General features: G+C 39.1%; 1 protein-coding gene and 2 long non-coding RNA genes across 5 annotated transcripts in view; 2 read left to right on the top strand and 1 right to left on the bottom strand.

Moving 5' to 3' along the window:
* The first annotated feature begins 350 nt into the window (after nucleotides 1-350).
* Nucleotides 351-6999, top strand: P2RY1 (purinergic receptor P2Y1). 2 transcript variants are annotated; one of them, XR_003315642.4, is made up of 2 exons: nucleotides 351-4354; nucleotides 4727-6999. XR_003315642.4 is itself a non-coding variant. In XM_026497318.4 (2 exons), the coding sequence occupies exon 1, from the start codon at nucleotides 1478-1480 to the stop codon at nucleotides 2600-2602; it is 1125 nt and encodes a 374-aa protein (XP_026353103.1). In that variant the 5' UTR covers nucleotides 399-1477; the 3' UTR covers nucleotides 2603-2640; nucleotides 4727-6999. The 2 variants fall into 2 exon arrangements, 1 of the variants encoding a protein (XP_026353103.1); XM_026497318.4 differs by having other exon boundaries at nucleotides 399-2640.
* Nucleotides 4452-12006, bottom strand: LOC123000929 (uncharacterized). Its single transcript, XR_006409336.3, has 4 exons — nucleotides 11877-12006; nucleotides 9510-9642; nucleotides 7404-7495; nucleotides 4452-4534 (listed from the first exon to the last, which is right to left on the bottom strand). It is a non-coding gene; the product is annotated as an uncharacterized LOC123000929 (long non-coding RNA).
* The window catches only part of LOC123000928 (uncharacterized), a 32707-nt gene continuing 18536 nt past the window's right edge, over nucleotides 9607-23777 (top strand). Inside the window, exons 1-2 of one of the 2 annotated variants that reach the window (XR_008960626.1) lie at nucleotides 9621-9792; nucleotides 10121-10318. This is a non-coding gene — a long non-coding RNA (uncharacterized LOC123000928). Of the gene's footprint in view, nucleotides 10319-23777 lie in introns of both variants that reach the window. The other variant, XR_006409334.3, reaches the window with a different exon arrangement.

The following is a 23777-nucleotide window of genomic DNA, read 5'->3' as shown; positions in this document are numbered from 1 at the left end:
TATATAAAGCTGTATTTACTATTTATTTCTAAAACCATATAATGCAGCCTCTGATCTTGAAATGTACTGGACAGGAGGATTTGGGGACCTTGTGTTTCCCATAGGTATCAAGATAAATTGTCCTAAGCCATGTGAAATACTAATATGCTTACAAGGCCCTTTTAGAAAATAAGTAAGTTACCAATAACCTCAGTTGACTAAAATTTGATTAAGAAAAAATAGTGAAATAAAACGTAAAAAGCAGACTAGAAGGGCAGGAAGACATTCTTCCCACCCTCCCTCCTTCAAAAGCTCTTGCTCTCTGGAAGTAGCAGGTTCCAGCAAGTGCTTGGAATCCGGTCTCCGTGAAGCTAGGAGCACTGCAATAGCAGGGCGTTCCCAGCTGGGGACTCTGGCTGCTTGGAACCTGCAGCCACCTGGCGTGGTTCTTAAGGGCCCTAGAGACTTCTGTCTTGGACCTGAGGGCTCTAGGGTTGTAGGCAAAGGCTGTGAGCAGTCAGAAGGGTTTCCTGTGTGTCAGCAACTTCACTTTGCCGGATAGCTGGCGGAAGAGCGAAGGAGCACTCACGGGCCAATCGCTCCCCAGCAGCCAGGCGGACCGAGCGCCCCCTCACCCTCTCTGCTCTTGGAGCAGCGGAGGGGCAGAGGCTGAGCGCTCTCGGTCACCGTGAAGAACTGCTCCATACAAGACTCGTCTGGCTCGAGGCGGACGCTCCGAAAAGCTCTGGCGGACGGCGGGCTGGCTCCGCCGAGGCACGCCCCTAGCCTCCCGGGAGCGCGGACTCACCCGGGAGCCCAAACCCCGCCCATCCTCGCGGGGAGCCGCCTGCCCCCAGCACTCACCCGAGCAGGGCCTTGAGGAGGGGCCCTGAGCTGCGCTGAGGGTGAGCACAGCGCGATCCAGAGGCGCGCGGGTCTGCGGCGAGGCGCGCTCCGATGGCCCCCAGAGGCTGAGCGAGCGCAGGGACTGAGAAGGAAACGGCGCGGGCCCCCTGAAATGAGCTGCCTGCTTGTAAGGTAGGGAGAAAGAAGATGCCCAAACGAAGTTGATCTTTGGGGAAAGAACGCTGGGGAGTGCCTTCCCCACGCCGGAACGCAGTACTGCGAGTTTGGCTCGACCTCCTCGCTGAGCCCCCAGCACAGTCTCTGCTCTCCCGAACCCTCGGGAAGGCACAATCGGAAAGTTGTCTGTGGCGGTGCCCTGTGCGCCCCGTTGTGTAACCTCGGCACTGACCAGCCGGACCGGGAAGTTGCTGGCCCGGCAGCCAGCCGCGGCCGCGGGCGGATTTCATGGCCCGGGGCGAACGCGGGGCCGGAGCCGGTGTGGGTGAGCCCGTGTGTGCCCCCTCCCGTGGGGATCCCGGGCGCCGGCTCCCTTCCGATCCCTCGCTTTTCCGATGCTCGGTGCGCCCTTCGCCGCTGCCCTCTCGCCGCGACTTGCCCCTAGGAGCCGCCGCGTAAGTCGGGGAAGGAGAGAATGACCGAGGTGCTGTGGCCGGCTGTCCCCAATGGGACGGACGCTACCTTCCTGGCCGGCCAGGGTTTGCCCTGGGGGAACAGCACCGCAGCCTCCACCGCTGCTGTCGCAGCAGCTTCGTTCGCATGCTCGCTGACCAAGACGGGCTTCCAATTCTACTACCTGCCGGCTGTCTACATCTTGGTGTTCATTATCGGCTTCCTCGGCAACAGCGTGGCGATCTGGATGTTCGTCTTCCACATGAAGCCGTGGAGCGGCATCTCCGTGTACATGTTCAACTTGGCCCTGGCCGACTTCTTGTACGTGCTGACTCTGCCCGCGCTCATCTTCTACTACTTCAATAAGACGGACTGGATCTTTGGGGATGCCATGTGCAAGCTGCAGAGGTTCATCTTCCACGTGAACCTCTACGGCAGCATCTTGTTCCTCACCTGCATCAGCGCGCACCGGTACAGCGGCGTGGTGTACCCGCTCAAGTCTCTGGGCAGGCTGAAGAAGAAGAACGCCGTCTATATCAGCGTGCTGGTGTGGCTGATCGTGGTGGTGGCCATCTCCCCCATCCTCTTCTACTCGGGCACCCAGGTCCGGAAAAACAAAACCATCACCTGCTACGACACCACCTCCGACGAGTACCTGCGAAGTTATTTCATCTACAGCATGTGCACAACTGTGGCCATGTTCTGTGTCCCCTTGGTACTGATTCTGGGCTGTTACGGATTAATTGTGAGGGCTCTGATCTACAACGACCTGGACAACTCGCCTCTGAGGAGGAAGTCCATTTACCTGGTGATTATTGTACTGACTGTCTTTGCTGTCTCTTACATCCCTTTCCATGTGATGAAAACGATGAATTTGAGGGCCCGGCTGGATTTTCAGACCCCAGAAATGTGTGCTTTCAATGACAGGGTTTATGCCACTTATCAGGTGACAAGAGGTCTAGCAAGTCTTAACAGTTGTGTGGACCCCATTCTTTATTTCTTGGCAGGAGATACTTTCAGGAGGAGACTCTCCCGAGCCACCAGGAAAGCTTCCAGAAGAAGTGAGGCAAATTTGCAATCCAAGAGCGAAGACATGACCCTCAATATTTTATCTGAGTTCAAGCAGAATGGAGATACAAGCTTGTGAAGAAGCAAGAATCACTGAACACCCACTTTTGTAACATGGTAGGATGCTTAATAGAGCCAAGTGCTTTTTTTCCCCCTTAAGTTTCTAGTAAGCTTAGAAAAAACTTGAGTCCAAGAAAGTAGTGAGTTAAAAAAAAAAAAAAAAAAGTGGAAACACCCAACCCCACACTTAGCTTTTTGGGTTCACTTTCAGGGCCTTTCTAACTAGAAGTATGTAAAATGAAATTATACTATCCTAGTTAAACATTTACTTTTTTATCGGCCTTTAAAATTTACAAGCTTTTCTGTTTAAAGTGCACTTGAGTACTAGAGCTATTTGATATTAATAATTTCTCCAAGAGAACTGATCACTTGAAACTTTGATCCATGGTAGGAACAAACAGACTCCACATTCTCTAAGTTAACACAGAATAGCAAAAATACTTAAATCCTTTAATTCAATATAAGATGAAGCGATCTCAGCTGGGTGTCTCTTTTGGTCCTAGAAGCATAGGTGGTAGCTGGCTGAGTTTCTTTGGAGAATTGAATAGAAAAGTTAAGTCAACAAATTTAAAAACCTAAAAAGTGATTATTTACCAGTTACTTCTAGAAAACTGCTGTTAGGTGCTAGATGTTTGGTGGTAGAAGTCTGCATATATTATCTTAACAGGCAAATGGAATTGGAACAATCAAAGTTCATGTACTTTCCCTGTAAACACTGAACTCTTAGACTTCCGGTGATAAAGGACATTTACTTGCACCACGGCTGTGCACTGCCTTAGCAGAATGTGTGGCGCAGTACAAATGCTCCCTGAGAGCTGTAAAAACAATGTAAAAAGTCAGATATATTACAGACCAGGGTTGAAGAATGGTGGCCAAGAGGATGATAATATCAGAGGGAGAATGTGTGACAGTCCCTCACAAGGCATAGGCTGCAAACATGTTTTCCAAATGTATAAGGCAACTAGGATTAGGGAAAAGATGTTTGTTTTGTTGTTGTTTGGTTGGTTTTGTTTTGTTTTAGAGAAGACAATTTTAGAATAAGGACTTTAAATTAAAATGGTGTAAAGGCTTTCTATTGCCTCTTCAAATGTTGAAAAACATTAACTGCAATACGAAAAAAAAGGCAGCAGACTTTGTACAGGCTGTGTTGATAGAATGAAAAGCTGCAATCCTATAATGCATCTTCTATACTCACACTTAAAGAGAAAAAGCTGCAAATATATGGGAACGGGAAATAGAGAGAAGTAAATGTATGGGGTATGTAAGGGGCCACAGCACTGAACAGTTGTGGCGGTTACAAATCTGCTAATAGTTTCAGAGAAGACTGCTGGTCAGTTGTTTTTTTTCCCCCTCTGCCAGGCAGTAATGAAAACTGAGCAAAATACTAAAGTAATTTAAAAAGTTTTCAATGAATATTGAATGTTGCATTTCTAGCCATTGAAATGGTCAAGTTTGATAGGGTGTAGAATAAGGGAACACAATTCTTAACTCCTGATAAATCCAGGATCAAAGAATTTTTGTCAAAGCTAGCCTCAAAAAAGCCAGCATTAAAGTTTGCAAGTGATGGTGGAGTGACTGGTTGGAAAGCACTTTGTAAGTAAAGTAATTTGGCGTCTGTCTGAAGCCAAGAACATATGGGACACAGCGCCAGGACTTGATCAGTTCCTGTGGTACCTGGTGGCCTGTGGATTTGTGAGACCTTCAGTTTCTTCTTAGACTTGCTTCGGTTTATCCAGTCTTTGGCCACTAAGATCAATGAAGAAAAGCAGTGGTAAGCCTTACTAAAACAGTGATTTTTTTCTATATATTCGGGTTATTGCACAGAATGACAGGAGCCCAATCAAAAAGAAACCAGTTAGATGTCTTACCTGCACCACCTCGTTTTGAGGAAAGAGATTCGTTAAGGTCCTTACTTGGTTAGGGTCCTCTATAGCGTTCATGGTGCGGAATCCTAAAAGAAAAAGTATAAAATAGGTCATTACCGTATGATCCCTGTCAAACATCGTGCTCAGTGACACAAGATTAACATCGCTATATGAACCAAAATGGAAATTCAAAGCCTGTGCCATCCTTGAAGTCATAAGCTAATGGTATTCCTTTCTGTAATATTTCCTCACCATTCACTTAATTTTCTTCCTTTTAGGTCTCAGGATGTCAGCCTGGTTTACAATACTTGTTACATACATTGTGTCTCAGCTCCCAGAGAACTTTCTTTTGGACTGTGGATCCAGTGAGGTGGACAGTGCCTAGAAATGCCCTTTTACTTCTTGGCATGTTTTTTTCCCCAGTGTGTTTCTTCATACATCCTGTAGTGGACGATGACAACGTGTGAATACATGCCAAATAGTAACAAGCAGGATCTTGCCTAACCCCTTCTAGGCACAAAGAGGTCTCTGGGAAGAGTCTGTGCTAATGGTAAAAACATATAGAGGGTCAAGATGAAGCAGTGATCTATTGGCTGGAAATCAGATGACATGTGACGATGTAAGCAGGTATTTTAATAGTAAAGGCAGAAATCTGTTGGCATGTTGATGAAAGAACTGCTAAAATTATAGAACTTATCAGTTAACCTAAGTTTCACACTACAAAACTATTTTCATGCCAAGTTCAAGGTATTTTTGGCTCACCAATTGGTGTCTTTGACTTTTTAAACATCACTGTGCATTGCACTGAAATGCTAAAAACACAAACCAAGAAAAGATACAGCAGAGAGGAGTCAGTGTTAAAAACATGACATTGCCACTTGGCCAACTGTGGAACTCTTGACCCTTTCAACACCACTCTCCATGGATTAAAAAGGTTAGATGGCCTCCATCTGTTGGGACCTCAGGGGATGTGGTACAACATTAAAACTACAGCCAGCCAGAGGTGCACGAAATCTGCCACTGTACTTTCCAGGACTCTTCCATTCTAGTCCTTGGCTAGAAAGTCTCACAAAGTTCACCAATTATGATGTGGACCTATGACCTATAAGTTTTCTCAATCTACTCGGACAGTACAGTAAACTGCTTTTGGATACAAGAGACGTCTGTGCTTAGAGCAGCTGGTATTGGACTAGGGAAGATAAAGACAGGGATGTCCTGAAGCTTTAACTTAGCTGGTCAATTTATAACTAACATAATATATTTATTGATGAAGCTCACAATTCTGCAGTTGTACAGATTAAAAAGCTTTCTTGAAAGAGCAAATATGCGGATGTAAATTATATTTATTACAATGTATAATATGTCACAATAGTGTATTTTATGTAATGTGATGCATCGATAAAATGAGTTATTGTATATTATACTTCTCAAATACCAGTATCTTGAAATGTTTAAGATTTTTTTTGATCTAAAATATGAATGTTTTGTGACACAAGTGGTTAATTTTTTCTAGAAGTGCTTCTGCATGTTTACCTTTTTACTTAGGGTTCTCCATACAGACACACTGTGGTGTCAAACTATAAGCTCAATAGTAAATACAAAATATCTTTGCCAGACTATGTCTGTATTGTCTATATTTTATATGACATAGAAAAATTTATATTGTCTTTTCAAGACCTTTAGAATCGTGCCCCCCAAAATGGTTGATATTTCCAATTCCAATGTGAAAAGTCCTAAATTCAAAGTAGATCTCTTACATTTTAGAAGTGTGGAGGAATGGGCATTATAGATAGATTAGAATTTAAGGAAAAACTAGGGGGAGTGGAGAGAGAGAAAGAGGCAGCTGGTGCAATCCCTTACTTGTCCTCGGTTCTGCCTACATTTTTGTGTTGTGTTTCTTAAGGTGAGAGTATAATCTTGAGTTCTTCGAGAGGGAATTTCTAAGTAACATGCTACCAGCAAGTTCAACACTGCTATTTTAATGTTTTTGTTGTTGAGTTGGTAACTTTAAGTGTTAGAGTGATAACTGTAAATGATTTGGCTGCTGAACTCTGTTACAATTTTTTTGTGTTGTACATTGTATCATACACATCATTACAAATTAATATGAAGGGGAATATATGTTACATATAAAAATTTGTGACTTTGAATTCTAGTATGTTTAGTGTTTTTGCAAAAACGTTTATTTTTATATTATCTGTGATTTTTAATATAGTTGAACTAGATTTCTTTGTGATTAACAGTTTCATTGAATGAGCAGTATGCAAACAGTGTTACTTGACATTTTGAGCCTTCTCAGGTTTATCTAAATCAATGGTAGCTTAACAAATTCCAGACTTATTGTACGTAATGGTGTTTTTAATAAAAGGAATGTATATTTCCTCTAAGTTTGCATGCAGGAGTGTACAATATTATGTGTGTCTAAGGCATGTGGCCAACTTACTATCTGCTATTTATAACAGGAGAGCTTTGATAAGATCTTGATCATCAGAATTGTACCTACCATAGACAATTAAAACTGAAAAAGTCTCAATAAAATTATGAAATGTGATCTAATGGTTTCTATGTTGTTATAGTGTTAAGACTCATAAGTAAGTTTCTCCAAGTTTTGACACCTACTGTTCTGGCTGTCATAGTATGTATTTCTTAAGGTGTGTCCTAGACTGTAAAAAGGGACGTGTTATAAATTATCTTGCACCAGAATTCTTTAAGATTATCATTGAGGAGAAAAATACAGAATCATTATGTATTTTCATACCATTAAATGTTAGCTGTAATCTTTTCTCCTCTAATTTTTATCCATAGAGGTAATCATACTAATAATAATCTTTTGTGGTTTCTGTTTATCCATTAGCCTACATTGCCTGCTTCTTTCAAGTTTATTAAAAAGTAAATATCTGATCCCGTGTAGTGAAAAAGCATATAATGGAATGGAAGCGTACTTAGAAGCATTACCTTTCTTTTCTTTAGTGGAGAAGGTAGGTGCATAATGGTCCTGTGTTGGGTTTTCTGGTTGTCTGCTGAGACAGGTGCCCTGTCACAGAAACCTGTGGGTAGAAAAGTCTAAATCACTTGCAGCCCTTATGATGCTTTCACTCAGTTTTAAACTCCTTAATTAGCTGAACTATCCAAACTTCATAGGAATCTTCCTCTATTTAATAACAGCATGGTAGAGTTTTGTGGGTGTATATGTGTGTATGCTTATTTAGTGCATACACAGAAATAATACAGATAGTCATTGTTCTGATTTAAGAATTTACTGTAAAACTTGGAGAATGTTTTGATTTTCAAAATCACTTTGGGATTAGAATCAGAGAACTTTCTCTGCAAGTAAATATACTGCTTTTAAATTCTCTTATTTTAATGAACTGGAAAGTTTATACTCTTTTCAGAATGTTTAGAATTTTGCCCCCAGATATGGTCAGAGTCCAGTTCCATATGTAAAAAGCTTGCCCTGAATTCAAAGTAGATCTGTTATGGCTTAGAAGTCTGATGGAATGGGGCATTAAAGACACAACAGATGTCACTAGAAATCCATGTTAATACTGTGCTTACTTGCTTGAACCCTGCAAGGTTATACTGCTTTGGGGTGGACCCTGGGGACTGACGTCTCCAACCAGCATTGTTGCTGGGACCGATCTGTGGATGGAGCCGGGCCCCTGGGCTGAGCAGCTGACAGTACTGCAGCCCCTTAAAAACAGACCCAGATAAGGAGGTAGGGTGATAGGAGACATGCGGGGGCACTCAGTCCTGCCCATGGGGGAGAAATGCACTGCTTTTCCTGATTACCTGATGAAGAAAAATAACCAGCATCAAGGTGGGAAATCCTTGATAGATTGAAACCGAGGCCCTGGAATGATCTGATTTAATCCTCTCACCTCGGTTTGCTGGTGTGCGCAAAGTTTTCCATTCAAAAATGGAGCTAGCAAAGAACTCAGGGTTCTCTCTCCTACTAAAACATTCCTTCCACATTGCGGGACTCTTCAAACTGTAGATCTTGACCCATTAGTGGGTCATGATGAGCAAACAAAATAGATCAGACTCCTTAACTCAGTAAGGCTTTATGATTTTCATTTCAGAGATACACAGGCACACGCTTATACTCATGCACATAACACATTACTCACATGTCTACTGTGACCCAGGACACAAGTCCATTTGATTTCTTTGGAATCATTTGATTTCTCTGAGGACCTGGCCAAAAAACGATAAACTACACTACTCAGTACAAGGTGGGGCGGGATTACAGCAATAGGGAATGAGAAATGTTTTTCAAAACAACTTTTAAATAAACAAAGAGGTACTCATTTTTAATCTTGTTATATGCATCCTCTTTTTAAATGTTTCTTGAGATTACATTTGGAATTCCCAAAGAAACGGTATTTAGCGTACATCTAAGGAGAGCTATTTGCAGTTATAGAGACTATAATTGAAACTTAGATTTATGTAAATTCTGAAGCTTAGCTCTTCATACTATCCCTGCTGCTGTGAATAGTTACTAGAAAAACAGCAAATGTCCACTGTGTTTAGAGCATCAGCTTTGCAGTCAAGTGCCCTAGGTCCGAACCAACTTCTACCACTTACCAGTTGTGTACTCTGGGCAGTTGCTTGCCCCCTCTGGACTGTGCGTTCCTCAACTATAAATTGAGCGTAATTGCAGTCCAGAGACATTGGGATAATTAAATGAAATAGAAAATGCAAAGCACTTCCCACATAATATATACTCAAAAAAATGGCAGGCTTTCTTTTTGAGGCTGCTAAGGACTTCACCGCTCCCTGTGGTGTTTTGTTGCTGTTTGTTTCTATTGTTATTTCTTTTGTCTTCTCTCATGCCAGAAGGCTTTGTGGATCTCCTAGAAATTCTAGTTTTGAAATGGAGTGCATACACTATTTTCTTTTGGACTCTCCATTGAATAGCTGAGGTCAGATAATAAGTATTCAACTTTTTGATGCTTTGCACTGTGATACGCACTGTGTGGACAAAGAGATGTAAAGCAAAATGTGTGCAGCTAAAAATATATCAACAAGAAGAGTCTGCTGACCTCCTTGGCTGGGCCTCACCTCTCAGGTTCACGGTCTATTTTCAGTTGCCACAGTCCAAAGTCTGGTCTTCAGTTTTGCAGATAGAGAAACTTGATCTCAACAGTTCACCTGGAGTTCACCATCTCTGGGACACTGACTCACACCAAGCAAACTGTGACAAGAGAATCATTTACCAACGAGATGCCAGTTTATGAATATACAACGGCTGTATCCAGTCACAATAACAGACATCTGCCTTTGTTTTCAATCTAATTATGGATCAGAAAGTTGCCTACGGAGCTTAGAATAAGAACAAAGAGAGGTAATATTCTTTAACGGCATTTCCAGTAAGATAGAGGAGCTGAAAGAATCTGCCTATCCCTGAAGATACTGGGTGGAATGATCAGTATCCATCCTGTATGTGGAAAAATGCTGCCTCCTTGAAATAGCACATAGATTGAAAATTTCACATTTGCTTATTTTCTTTTAAAATCAGTCATCATCATTATTATTTTTCTTGCAAAACGTGTTTTAGTAATGTCTCCCTGTGGTGGTGGTGGTATTTAAGGCTGCAGTGCTTGCTAAGTTGGAGATACTCAAAAGATACCCAGTTGGAAGGCTAGAGTAAGTCATTACAAATGCCATTCCAGAGTTCGGGACAAAGTTGTAGCAAGAGATAGAAGCTTGGGAATTGTCTGTTTACAAATGACAGCTGGAGGAAGAGTGAACCATAGGTAATGCCAGCACTGGGATAGACAGAGAACACTGAGCAGGAAGAACTGGAGCCAGAGAAGATCCAGGACAGCCTCCTGAAGAAATCGGTCTCAGAAGAGCATTTCAGTGAAGAGGTAAGTCTGGCACTTGTTACAGAAACAACCGTCAAGAGTCTGTTACAGTTAGAGATTAGAAATGATTGGTGTTTGAGAGAACTTTAAATTCATAAAAATAGTAATTATTACTGATCGCTAAAGTGTTTTGGTGAAGAGATTAAGGAAAATAAGTTAGTAGTTTGAGGAGAAGACAAATTAGAGACAGAAAATGTATAAAGAGGGGGGCGCCTGGGTGGCACAGCAGTTAAGCGTCTGCCTTCAGCTCAGGGCGTGATCCCGGTGTCGTGGGATTGAGCCCCACATCAGGCTCCTCCACTAGGAGCCTGCTTCTTCCTCTCCCACTCCCCCTGCTGTGTTCCCTCTCTCGCTGGCTGTCTCTCTCTCTCTGTCAAATAAATAAAATCTTTAAAAAAATGTATAAAGAGACTGCATGATAATTCCAAAGGAAACAAAGTCCATGGGGAAATTGGAGTAGATGGATGACCTCAAAAGGACAATGGGGAAGGGGTGGTCTAGGAGAGGAGTGGCTGTGGGTTTTGAATTGGAACAGCAGTAAAGGCCATCATAGTAGAGGAGAGCCTTAACTGTGAGGCTAAGGCATTGGGTGGGTCACTGACAGAAAGATTATAGGACAAAAAATTACAGGGACAAATATGAAGGTTGGTGGATAACAGCAAAGAGGAAGAGGACAGCTAGCAAGACCTAGTTACTATTACTCTCAAAAAGAGTTGACAAGGCAGTGGAAGGATAATGTCAAAAGCAGTGGGGACCAGGAGAATACCTATCCCTTCTCTGGTATGTAAGAGTAGTAATATGAAAGAGTCCTCTATGGGAAAAAGAATGAAGGAAATATTTTACTGGGTAGTTGTTAGCAGCTTTTTACAGAGAAGATTGAGTGTGCAGAAGCTTCCTTTAGAAGGAATTGTGTCTCCAGAACACACAGCAAAAAAGGGGTGAGATGTATGGTCAACAGAGGGTAGAAGTGGGAGGAGAGGGAAATGAACTGGAGGAGAATAGTTTTGGGACAAACTTGTACCAAGGAGGTCATACTAGATCGTGGAGGCAGCAAGCTGTAGAAAGATGCCAGAGTGGAAATAACCACTATTTCATTAGGAAATTTGGCAATATGTTTTTCCACATTTTAGACAGATTGTTCAGATTAATGGAATTGGGAAACAGGAAATAGATTAGCCTTAAACAGTGATTGAGAGCTTGTGGAGTGTTTTAAAACATGGCTGCAAATTCACTGCCATTTTCTCTAAGAATTGGGATCTATGGTTCTTCTCCTTGATCTGAAATGGTTTGTGACTGTTTTGACCAATAGAATATGGCAGAAGTGGTATGCTATGAATTCTAAGATTAAGTTATAAAAAGCTACATAGTTTCCACCGTGTTTGGAACATTCTCTCTTGGAGCTCAAAGTTACTAGGTAAGAAGCTAACTACCTTTAGGCCACAAGGCCTTGAAAAGAGGTGTAGGGGTGTGTGTGAGAGAGGGAGAGTGGCAGATGGTGGGGAGAGTGCACACATGCAAGCCAAAGAGCCTCTATCCATTCAAATCCTACCAGCCCACATACCAGACAAGTACATGGAGAAGACTTTGATCCAAATACCCATTCTAGTCACTCCCAGCTGCTTGAGTCTTCTCAGCTGAGGCCTCAGATATCATAGAGCAAAGATAAGCCATCTTTGCTGACATTTGTGTGAAAATCTATAAGGAAAATAAAATCATGGTTATTTATGTGTTCTGGGGTAGTTTGTTACACAGCAATAGAGAATGGCCTAAGACAGACTGTAATTCGGGTTGCCAAGGTGGTGTCATCTCTCACAGTTACTGCTTTCTTTTGTCCTCAGGTGGGTGTGGCCAGAGTAGGGGTGGAGTTTGGGGGTGGACTGATTTAGGACTATATGGTATATTCTCAAACAGGGATAGTATTAAATTATATGCACAGGAACAGAGTAACAGATGGTTGCTTAAAGTTAGTACCTAATCATGAAAAAATATTATTCTATCCGTTGCCTCCAAAAGCAATGACATGAATATAGAAGGCACTTAAATTGGCACAAAAATTGGTGGTGGTGGCAGTAACATAAGGAGGCAGAAGCATGAAATAATTTGTAGGAAGAAATAACCAGATGTGGTGTGTGAGCATGATGGAGAAAAGGAAAAGTCAATGATGACTGAGGTTTCATCTGGAGAATCAGGGATAATGGCATGAATTCTGATGGAAATGGAGGATTGGAAAGGAAAGCAAGTACATGTACAAAACATGAAAATAGTGCGTAAAACTTGAAGACCTGTCTGCAAGAAGTATTCACTTAATATTTTCAGCCTCTCTTCTGCTAATGTGGCATAAATTTAATTTCATGTTGTTCAGTTCTCCTGCCCTTTTCCTTGAACTTGTGACTTACATCTATAAAGGACATCTGGTCTACATTGTCACCTCTTAATGCTAGCAACTCATGAAGTGGCCTGTTTATGTGTACACGGCCATTCACAAGAGCCCTTCACTTCTAGTTCGGTGAGCAGGCACCACGCCTTTCTTGGGATAAGAGCATCTTACTGTTGGGATCTGGGGCAGGCATGGGGCACCTTGTTGAGCCCTCCCAGTCCATTTCTTTAGTTACACTACAAAGCTACTTCTATTCAGGGGTTTTATGCCTTCAGAAAAATGTAAAAGGAAAATCTCAAAACATTTTTAAAAAAGTAGTAAGGACAAAAAAGTATGGATGAAGAATAAATTTTCCTTTTGAGTTTTCTAAATTAAGTTTGGGGCTTGAAGCAAAAATTATAATACTGTTTGATTTGGTTCTAAATGTATGTAGGGAAAATATTTAAGATGATTACTTTTTAAATGGGGGAAGGTAATGAGACATAAAGGGAGGTAAAGTTTCTACACTTGAAACTGGCAAAATGACAGCAGTAAATGGGGAAAGTTATGTTCATATAAGTTAATAGCTACAGCTACAACTAAAAGTAGGTATACAAAGTGATATACTAAAAAAAAATGTAGACAAAACAAATTCTAAAGAATATTCAAGTAACCCACAGAAAGGAAAAAGAAAACAGAAATGAAAACAAATGATAGAACTAAATCCTAAAATATCAATAATTACATTAAATGTAAATGGGTCTAAATACACTAAGCAAAACACACAGACTGACAGACTGGATTAAAAAACACAACCTAACTCTAATCTTTCTACTGTTATATTTGAAGTAGGTTTCTTATATAGGCGAACTGAAAGTAAAAGAATGAAGAAAGACATAAAAACACTAATTAAAGAAACATAGGAGTAGCCATATTAATAACAGATTAGAAGAAAGAGCAAAGAAAGTTGACAGCAAGGGATGTTGTACGATGACAAAAGGATAAATCCACCAAGTTATGCACCAAAAACAACACTGAGAAATATTGAGGCAAAAACTGATAGAACTGAAAAGAGATAAATCCAAAAATATAATTGGAGACTCAACATCCTTCCAAAAATTAATAAAACTATTAAATGGAATATCAGCAAAGACACAGAACTCAACAACATGACCAACCAACAGACTCCAATTGACGTTCATAAAGCCAATAATAGCGCAATAATAGCAAAACACATACTTTTTTCAAGTGTGCACATCCGGGTCATACAACAAACCTCAAAAAATTTACATTGATATTATATAGTATGTGTTCTCTGACCTCAGTGGAGTCAAACTAGAAATCAATTAGAGAAAGGAAAATAGGAAAATACCTAAGCACTTGGAAATGAATGACAGTTTTAAATGAACATATGTAATCTATGGATCAGAGAGGAAATCTCAAGGGGAATTTAAAAGAAATAGATTGAACTGAATTAAAATAAAAATGCAACATAACAAATTTGTGGAACACAAGTAAAAAACATCTATTAAAAAACTATAGCTAACGTTATACTGAATGCTGAAAGACTGAATGTTTTCTCCCCTAAGATGGGGAACAAGGCAAACTCAGTGTGAAAGCAGTGCTGAGAGGGGACTTTGTAACATTAAATTCTTAATTAGAAAATGGAAAAAAAGAAAATTCTGAGCTCCCATCTCAGGACTCTAGAAGAAGAGCCAAAAAGAAAATAAAACCCAAAGCAATCAGAAGGAAGGAAACAACAAAGAACAGAAATTAATGACATGTAAAACACAAAATCAATGAAATAAGAGGTTTTTTAAAAAGATCAATATAAGTGACAAATCTCGAGCAAAACTGGCCAAAAAAATAACAATTATCAATATGATGAATGAAATGAGACATAACTAAAGACAGTGCAGACATTAAAAAAATAATATGGGAATACCACATACAACTTGACATCTTTGGTAAACTTCCTCTAAAAATACAAATTTATCACAATGTACCCCATACAAAATGGATCGTTTAAATAGCCCAGTGACAGTGAATTTGTAAATTAAACCCCCCCCAATCTCTAGGCCTAGTAGTTTTCACCAGAAAATTCAACTAAATATTTAAAGAAAAATTCACACAAATTCTACACTGTTTCTCCCAGAAAACAGAAGAGGAAATATTTACCAGTTTATTAGATGAAATGAGTGTTACCATGATACCAAAACTAGAGTACAAAAATAAATTATGGACCAATATCCTTGATGAATATAGTCACAAAAATTCTTAACAAAATATTAGAAAATAGAATACAAAAGTAAAAAAAAAAAGTATAAAAATAGAAGAATTATCATGACTAAGTGTGACCTGGGATACAAGTCAGATTTTATATTTAAACATATTAAATAGTGACTATTATATTAAGATTGAAGAAAAATCACACAATCAAATCATTGGTGAAGAAAAAGCATTTGACAAAATACAACATATATTCCTGATAGAAATTCTCAGAGAAATAGAAACAGAGGGGAATTTACTCAACTTGATAAAGAGCATCTATTAAAAAACAAAAGACAAACAAACAAAAACTGCAGCTAACATTATACTTAGTGGTGAAAGACTGAATGCTTTTCCCCCAAGAGTGGGAATAAGGCAAAGATTTCTGCTCTTACCACTCATATTGAACATAGCACTAGAAGTACAGTTTGGAAAGGAAGTAAAAAAACTGTCTCCCTATTTGTAGACATTATAACTGCCCACATAGAAAAGTCCAAGGAATCTCCAAAATAAAGAGTTCTGGAACTATTAAATGAGTTTAGCAAGGTCACATAATGGAAGATAAACATTGATACAAGTATCAACTGTATTTCTCTATACTAAAAATGAGCAAGTGGATGCTGAAATTAAAAGCCAATACCATTTACAATTGCTCAAAAAATTAAGTGAAGTAAAATCTATCAAAAACATCAATGGGACTTTTATGCCTGAAACTACACAATGTTGATGAAAAATCAAAGAGCTAAATAAATGAAGAGATATACCAAGTTAATGGATTAGAAGTCTCAATATAGTAAAGATGTCAATATTTCCTAAACTGATATATAGGTTTAATGATATTTCTATCAGAATTCCAGCAAGAATTTTTATAGGTATGGACAAGATTGTTCTAAATTGTATTTTAAAAGACAAAGGTAGAAGAGCTAAGGCAATTATGAGAAAGAAGAATAAAGTAGGAGGAATCTATACCATGCGATTTCAAGACTTATACAGCTATAGTAATCAAGACTGGGTGCTGTTGGCAGAGGGATAAACATACAGATTAATGGAACTGATTAGAGAATTCTGAAATAGAGCCATAGAAAAACAACCAATGGATTTTGGACAAAGGTACAAAGACAATTAAATGGAGGAAAGAGTATTTCCAACAAATAGTGCTAAAGCAATTGGACATCCATGGCCAAGAAATAAAGAAAAGAAAGAAATTTCCCTAAACCTCATAACTTAGAGAAAAGTTAACTCAAACTGGAGCATGAGCTTAAATGTAAAATATGCAACTGTGAAACTTTAGAAAAATCACAGATGAAAACCTTCAAGATCTAGGACGAGGAAATGTGTTCTAGATGACACCAAAAATGATAATCCATAAAGGAAAAATGAATAAATTGGATTTCATCAAACTTCAAACCCAGATATTATTCAATGAGTAATTGGTTAAACAAAATGTGGTACAACTATTTCATGGAATACTATACAGCAATAAAAAGGAACAATAACCTGGATGAACTTCCAGAGAATTAGGCTCAGTATAAAATAAATCTCAAAAGGATATATGCTGTATTAGTTCATTTGTATAATTCTTGAGAAATAGAGAATAGATCAGTGGTTGCCAAGGATTAAGGAAGAAGCAGGAGAGGGAGGGAAGTAGCTGTAACTATACAATGGTATTAATACGACGGATTTTGTGGTAATGGAAATGTTATGCATCTTGACTAGTTGGGAAACCCTACTATAGTTTTTCACAATTTACCATTAGGAGAAACTGGGTAAAAGGTATATGGGATCTCTTTGTATTATTTCTCAACAACTGCATGTGAATCTGTATCTCAAAATAAAAAATTTAAATTAAAAAAGAGAATGAGACTAGGCATACCTAGAAATAAACATCCATCAGCAGATGAATGACAAAACAAACATATAGGTCCTTCCAATGGAATGCTATTTAGCAGCAAAAAAAGAACAATTTACTAATACATACAACATGGATTAATCTCAGAAACACTACACTGAGAAAAAGAAGCCAGACATAAGAGTACATTCTAGATTATGTATATGAAATTCTGGAACAGGCATAACTAACCTAGAGTAATAAAGAACAGATTGGTCATTGCCCAGAGCCAGAACTGTGTACAGATGAGGAAATGACTGCAAAGTTGCAGAAGGGGATTCTTAGGGGGATGTGTTTGATGTCAGGACTGCAGGGTGTGTTGCACGTATCTATGTTTGTCAGTACTCACCAAACCGTACACTTAAAAAGGAATACATTTTTGGGGGGCACCTGGGTGGCTCAGTGGGTTAAGCGGCTGACTCTTCATTTCGATTCAGGTCATGATCTCAGGGTTGTGAGATCAAGTCCTGTGTGGGACTCCGTGATGAGTCTGCTTGTCCCTCTCCCGTACCCTCTGCCCCTCCCCCCCGCTCATGCACTTGCACGCACTTTCTAAAATAAATAAATAAAATCTATTTTAAAAAGTACATTTTGGGGGTGTCTGGGTGGCTCAGTCAGTTAAGCTTCTGCCTTCGGCTCAAGTCATGATCCCAGGGTCCTGGAATTGAGCCCCACATTGGGCTCCCTGCTCAGCAGGGAAGTCTGCCTCTCCCTCTCCCTCTCCCTCTCCCTCTCCCTCTCCCCCCACTCATGCTCTCTCTTGCTCTCTCTCAAATAAATAAAATCTTTTTTTAAAAAAGTACATTTTGTCATATGTATATTATTCAATAAATCTCTATTTAAAGAAAGAGATAGAATGAATAAAATTGAGAAATTCGAGTAGATACTGTAGTTTTTTGTTGTTGTTGTTGTTTAAGTTGGAGGCTATAGCAAAAGAGAAATACTTTCAGGGATGTCATTCTAAGACAGGACTCTGCTCATCAAATGCCTGGTAGGTACCAAAAAAAGACTAGAATTTGCATACCTTTCTCTTTCCCAACTTTCCCTAATCTCCCTTGGCCAGGCTGAGAACTAGAGGAGTAAGTTACCATGTAGCTCAGACATAGAGGAATCTAGTCACCAGATGGGCCATACAAGATGGAAACTCATCTTATGAATGAGGTGAAGATGAGAAAAATCACAGCATATGGCCAGGGCTGTGATATGAATGCTTAACAAATTGGGGCCCAATATTCTGTAGTGTTTCAGAGTGAGACTCAAATGGAATCAAATCCTAGCACAATTATTAAGCATGGAAATTGGGCAAGGTACTTAATGTTTCTGAGCCTCATTTTTCTCAAAAATTTTCCAAAAAATAGGGTTGGTAATGCCAATCTCCTTGTGTTACTGTGGGGTATAAATGAGGTCATTTGTGTGAAACTCTTTGTACAACTGCCTGGTGCTTATTAAGTAAGTGCTCAATGAATGGAGAATGCTGGAGTGTAGGGCTGGGGATCTGGGAAAGAAGCTGGACAGAGGCTATCTGAGGAGCTCAACAGAAGCAGCTGCAGGGGATGAGGCTGCAGCTTGAGCGGCTTGGAGTCCGACTTAAAGGACTCAGCGGAGGAGGCCAAGACACACTAACTAGGGAAGCAAAGAAGAAAAGAGAACATAGATGTCTAAGAAATCCAGAAGGAAGTAGTGATCAGCAGGGGCAAATGGGGAAAAAGAATGAGCATGGAGGCAGGCAAGGGTGGTAGGTTTAGCAGTAAGGAGAGGATTAGGGTGGAGGGGAAGGAAGCAGAGGGCAGAGGGTCAAGAAGGAAATGTGAAGGAATATTGTGTTCTCAGGAACAAATCAAAAGAACCAGTTGCTCTGAAAGATCAAGTAGCAAAATGCAGTGATCTTAAAGTGTGAGGTCGTTGAGTATGTGTCTCTGTTTATATTGTTGTTGTTGCTCAAATCCCAACTCTGAAAGAACAAGCAGACCCTGGTTGCCAGGATGTATTACTCCTGCTGCTTCCAAATGCAATTCTGGCGAGCGCAGTCATTCCCCATGGTATTCCTGTTAGCATTCATACAGTGCTCATTAGGACCTGAAATCTTTTCAGCCTTGTCAAATTCCATTATATGGCACAACAAATCTTAACTTGTAGATTCTAGTGTTTCTTTTCACATCAATCCAGTTTTAAAAACCAATTGCCGAGACCAAGAAAAACAAATACCGTATGATTTCACGTAAATGTGAGGTCTAAAAAACAACCAATGAACAAACAAAACAGAAACAGACTCAAATACAGAGGACAAACTGGTGGCTGCAAAGGGTAGGAGGCAGGCGAAATAGGCCAAAGGGACTAAATGTAAAACTGTCACTTAGAAAATAAGTCATGGAAATGTTAAGTACAGCATAGGAAATATAGCCAATAATATTCTAATAACTATGTATGGTGATAGATGGTAACTAGACTTATCCTGGTGATCATTTCATAATGTATATAGATGTTGAATAATTATGTTGCACATCTGAAACTAATATAGTGCTGTAGGTCCGTAGTTCAATCAAAAAGCAAAACAAACCATACCACAATTTTAAAATCCAAAAAAATAAAATCAACTCCCAAAAGTAATAATCTTTTTGTGCTCTTATATTGAGTTTTTTTCATAATAAGAAAATTATCACTTTATTAGGTATTTAGCAATTAAAGAAGTATACCCTCCTTGTACATTTCAAAAACAAATAAACAAAACAAAACCAAAAACTCAAATGAAACAATACTGGGTTTTTTAATTCATTTGCATGTAAATTTATAAATTGTTTCAACTAGTCCATTGTTTTCTATATATTTACTTCACATCAAAAACATCCAAATGGGCTCCTGGGTGGCTCAGTCGGGTGTCTGCCTTCAGCTCAGGTCATGATCTCAGGGTCCTGAGATGGAGTCCCATGTCCCCCTGCTCATGCTCTCTCTCTCTCAAATAAATAAATTAAAAAAAAATCCAAACATTCCTTTCAATCTACTAGCAGAGCAAGTAAATAAAATAATAATATTTAATACTACAAATATCTAGACATTCAAAATTACTTTCTTTGATAAAAACAAATATTCGGGCGCAAAACTGGAGTTGAGTATAATCATATGCAAGTAATAGTTCTACAAAACAGCTAATTATACCACCTGATCAATGTGAAATTCCCACAATGCATTTAGCTCCATATTGTTACAATTATGTCTTCCAATATTACTTAAAATATAGTCTGCCTTTGTCATGAGAAGTACCTTCAAGTAATTTTTGCTTTCAACTTTTTTCCTTATTCTTAAAACACTACATTACCACCCAACAACAGCAGACTATTTTCTTTAGTACAGATTGTAATATGAAACTAAAACAACTTTATGGTTTCCAAATCTATAGCAAATATGAAGAGCTTACATTATATTTTAGTTTTGTTGACTATTATATTTGATGTCATTTAGAAAAATCTATCAAATTCTCTGAACATTAATGTATCTCAGGTAACTCTTTGACCTTTTGGGGAAATATATTTTCTTAAAAATGAATAATTATACTTGACATCTATTTGCTTAATGGTCTGTACATTTTTACCAGTGACATCTGTAATTTTCCCTGATTTTCAGCATGATTCTTTTTTGAAAAACATTGCAAAAAGATGAGGATATTAAACTATATTTTAAAGAAAAAAAATATGTGTTCACCTGAAACTAATCTATGTCAACCATACTTCAATTAAACAGGTTTTTATTTCAAAAATTTTTTAAAAAGAAAAATTGTTTTAGAAATAGGGAATATCCCCAATTTAACAAAGTATATTGAGTGTATGCTGAGACATGAGGAGATCAGAACTTGAGTGGGCACCATTATGAATGCCCAGAAAGATATTTAGAAGTCATGATCAATAGGATTCATTGAATGTGGGGGGAATGAGGAAGAGGGAACAGTGTAGACCTCATATAACATCCAAATTTCTAGCTTGAGTAATGAATGGGATGGGTGGAGGGGCCATCTCAGGCTGGGAAAAGGGATGGGGAAATTCCCCTTTTGGTTAACTGGAATTAAGTACAGTTCTAATAAATATGATTTTGTATTTTCCAGCTCACTCGTTTGCTATTATTTAAAAGTATCTTGTTATGAATAGAGCAAGATTTAAATATTCTGAAGAAATACTGGTTAGAGGGCAACTGAAATTGTCAGAGGATTGCTAAATACAATTGTTAGAGTCATCTGGTTCAGAATTGGGCCAGGTATCCAATCTTGTCAAGCAAAGAAATCATCTCTTATGCTTTAACCAGATAGATTTCGAGTGTTTACTGTGTATCAGGCATCATTGGAAGAGCTGGGGCATAGTAGGGACAGAACAGACACAATTCCCACTCTCATTGTGTTTATAATTGACTGCAGAAGTATAAATGATGAGTAGAAGGCAATGAAGATAAATTCATCTCAAATCATTACAAGTGCTATGAAGAAAACAAAACATGGTAAGGAATATAGTAGGGAAAGAGTGACTTGAGTGGGGAAGAAGAATAAGACATTGTACCTCTGAAGGGTTGGGTGTGACCGGAGCCTTGCATGATGAGAAATAGGGAAAGACCTTTTAGGGAGGACTCAGACTTCCTATACAGGGGCGGCAATCTGGTTGGAAAAAATCTAAAGGGACTTTTTTTAGACATTTCCATAGAAAACACTCTATTTGCTTACAATGCATCTTAATTTGAGATGGTAGGAGCTGATACCAAGCCCGCCCCCACATAACAAGTGACTGACTGCATCCTCTTTATACCCATCAAACCACACTTTGGACTACCAACAGTCCAAGCAGAGAGAGAGCACAAAGGCAGAAACTATCTTGGCTCTCTCAGGGGCTGGAACCTGTAAAGAAACATAGAGGAGTGGGTAATAAGAGATGAGCTAGGAAGAATGGTGGGGGGAGCATGTCATGCTAGACAACAAAGAGGATTAGAGGGTCTAAGCAGGGAGATGATGGGGGTGTGATTTCTGTTTTATAATATTAAATCCTCAACTCATCATCTGGTACAATTACTATTAGAAGTCACTGATTGAAAAACAGTACATTTAGAAAGAAAACTGTACGATTTTGTTATACTTTCAATCTTTTTACATAAAATACTCATTGTCTCAAAATGGACTCGAGATAGCATTTGCTGATGCTGAATGGTGTACTTTAACTCATGTTCTGGACAGATGTTCTGTTTGTCACCCACATAATAATAATACTCAAGATCTGTTGAACTTCTAATTAAAGATAACTGGTTTAGTTAAGGCAAGTTGGAAAAACAGACAAATTTTATGGTGGGTGAAGCTGTGTATTTACCTTAAGACACTAATTTTTTTCCATTAATGGTACCAAATATCTGATGATGTTGAAGCATTTCCTTTGAGGCAGGGTAGAAATATTAGATTTTACAATTGTTTCTTGACTTTTTTACAAATATGGGGAAATCTCTCATTTGCCCTATCAATTTCTACTCATACGTGCAGAGAGAGGGATGAATTTCCTAAGAATGTCATGATGGCTGTCTTACATAAAATTGGAAAAATGTGTGAGATAATTATTTTTAAGGTACAGAATCTATAACAAGTGAAAATATCATTAAAAGAGCTTTTTTTTTTCTTTCATTCTTTCTTGAAAAACCCAAGCTCAAGGGCTTTTAAGGTGGAAAAATGTTTAATACCAGGTACGTGAGCTAACTGATTAATTAGACCACTGATTGAGTCATTCATTCTGTAATTACATACCTACTGTTTCTTTGGATGGTAGGCAGGAAAAAAGAATAGTTATTAAACGTATCATCTGTGTAATCAAATTGTTTACAGCCTACTTGATGAAACAAAGCAAGAACATAAAATGTTGACAAGCAGGAGAACTGATACGATGCGGCAGAAGAGATATCACAAGGCAGCATAGGTTTTGAATGCCAGAGAGCACTACAGGTCATTCAGGGTGGTGGGAGCCTTAGAAAGTTGAGTTCACTTGGTTGGCCGTCTGGACATTTTCTCAAAGTGTGCAGACAGGTTTCTTCAACACTGTACACCCAACTGAGGTCAGATCGGGGTTGAAGTTTACATTTGAACAGCAGAAAATGTACAGGTCTTAAATTGGTTGCACCATGGCAGTTCTATAGCCTTAAAAGGGAATGTTTTTACCCCATAATCAAAAAAGATCTTTCATTTATTCCATGCTCTATTATTTTCTTTAGTGAACAGACACTTTAAATTGCATACTTGCAAGGCTTCTGAAAGAAGCCTTTCAGAAATCCATCATCGTCTTCTTTCCTTCGAATGACTAGATCCTCCCTCAGTGTTCTTTCCTGCCGACTCAGGAGGTACCCATAGACAAGCACTAAGATGATTTAGTTAAAAGAAATTTTAAAACAATTCCTGACCAGTATGTTCAAATAGAGGTATGAATTGTCTAAGAGTAACTTGATGTTTTTTTTTAAATAAAATTGAGAAAATAGTGGGTTTTTTTTTAAGTTGCAGAAATTTAAAGCCACACAATTTATTGTAAAATTATAATTTGGGCTCTTTTTTCTTTTCTATCCTCCCCCAACAACTTAGTCCTAAAGCTATTAGGTAGAGAGGAGTAAGGTGGGCATGTGTGCCAGTGCCCCAGATCAGCGTACCAGAGCCTCAGCAAGCTGAGAACACTCGCTCTGTAGGAAGGCAGCAGGGAGTGGGGTGTAAAAGACTAGGGAGGGTGAGGAGGGTATAAATAGGAGAGGCTCTCCCTGCGTGGCCCAATCGGGATCAATATAGATATCAAAATAAACAATAATGGTAGGGACCAACTACAACCCACTGAATAATAAAGGAAACCATGAGTCCATTCAGGTACAAATAAAAGAATAAATGGAAAGTTTGGTGAGGAATGGGGTAGTAAGACAGTTTCAAAGTAGCAGCTCACCACACACTGATTACTACAAGGAGA

Source organism: Ursus arctos, unplaced genomic scaffold (genome assembly GCF_023065955.2).
Source record: "Ursus arctos isolate Adak ecotype North America unplaced genomic scaffold, UrsArc2.0 scaffold_20, whole genome shotgun sequence".
Classification (NCBI taxonomy): Eukaryota; Metazoa; Chordata; class Mammalia; order Carnivora; family Ursidae; genus Ursus; species Ursus arctos.
This window is presented reverse-complemented; position numbering and strand designations above follow the sequence as displayed.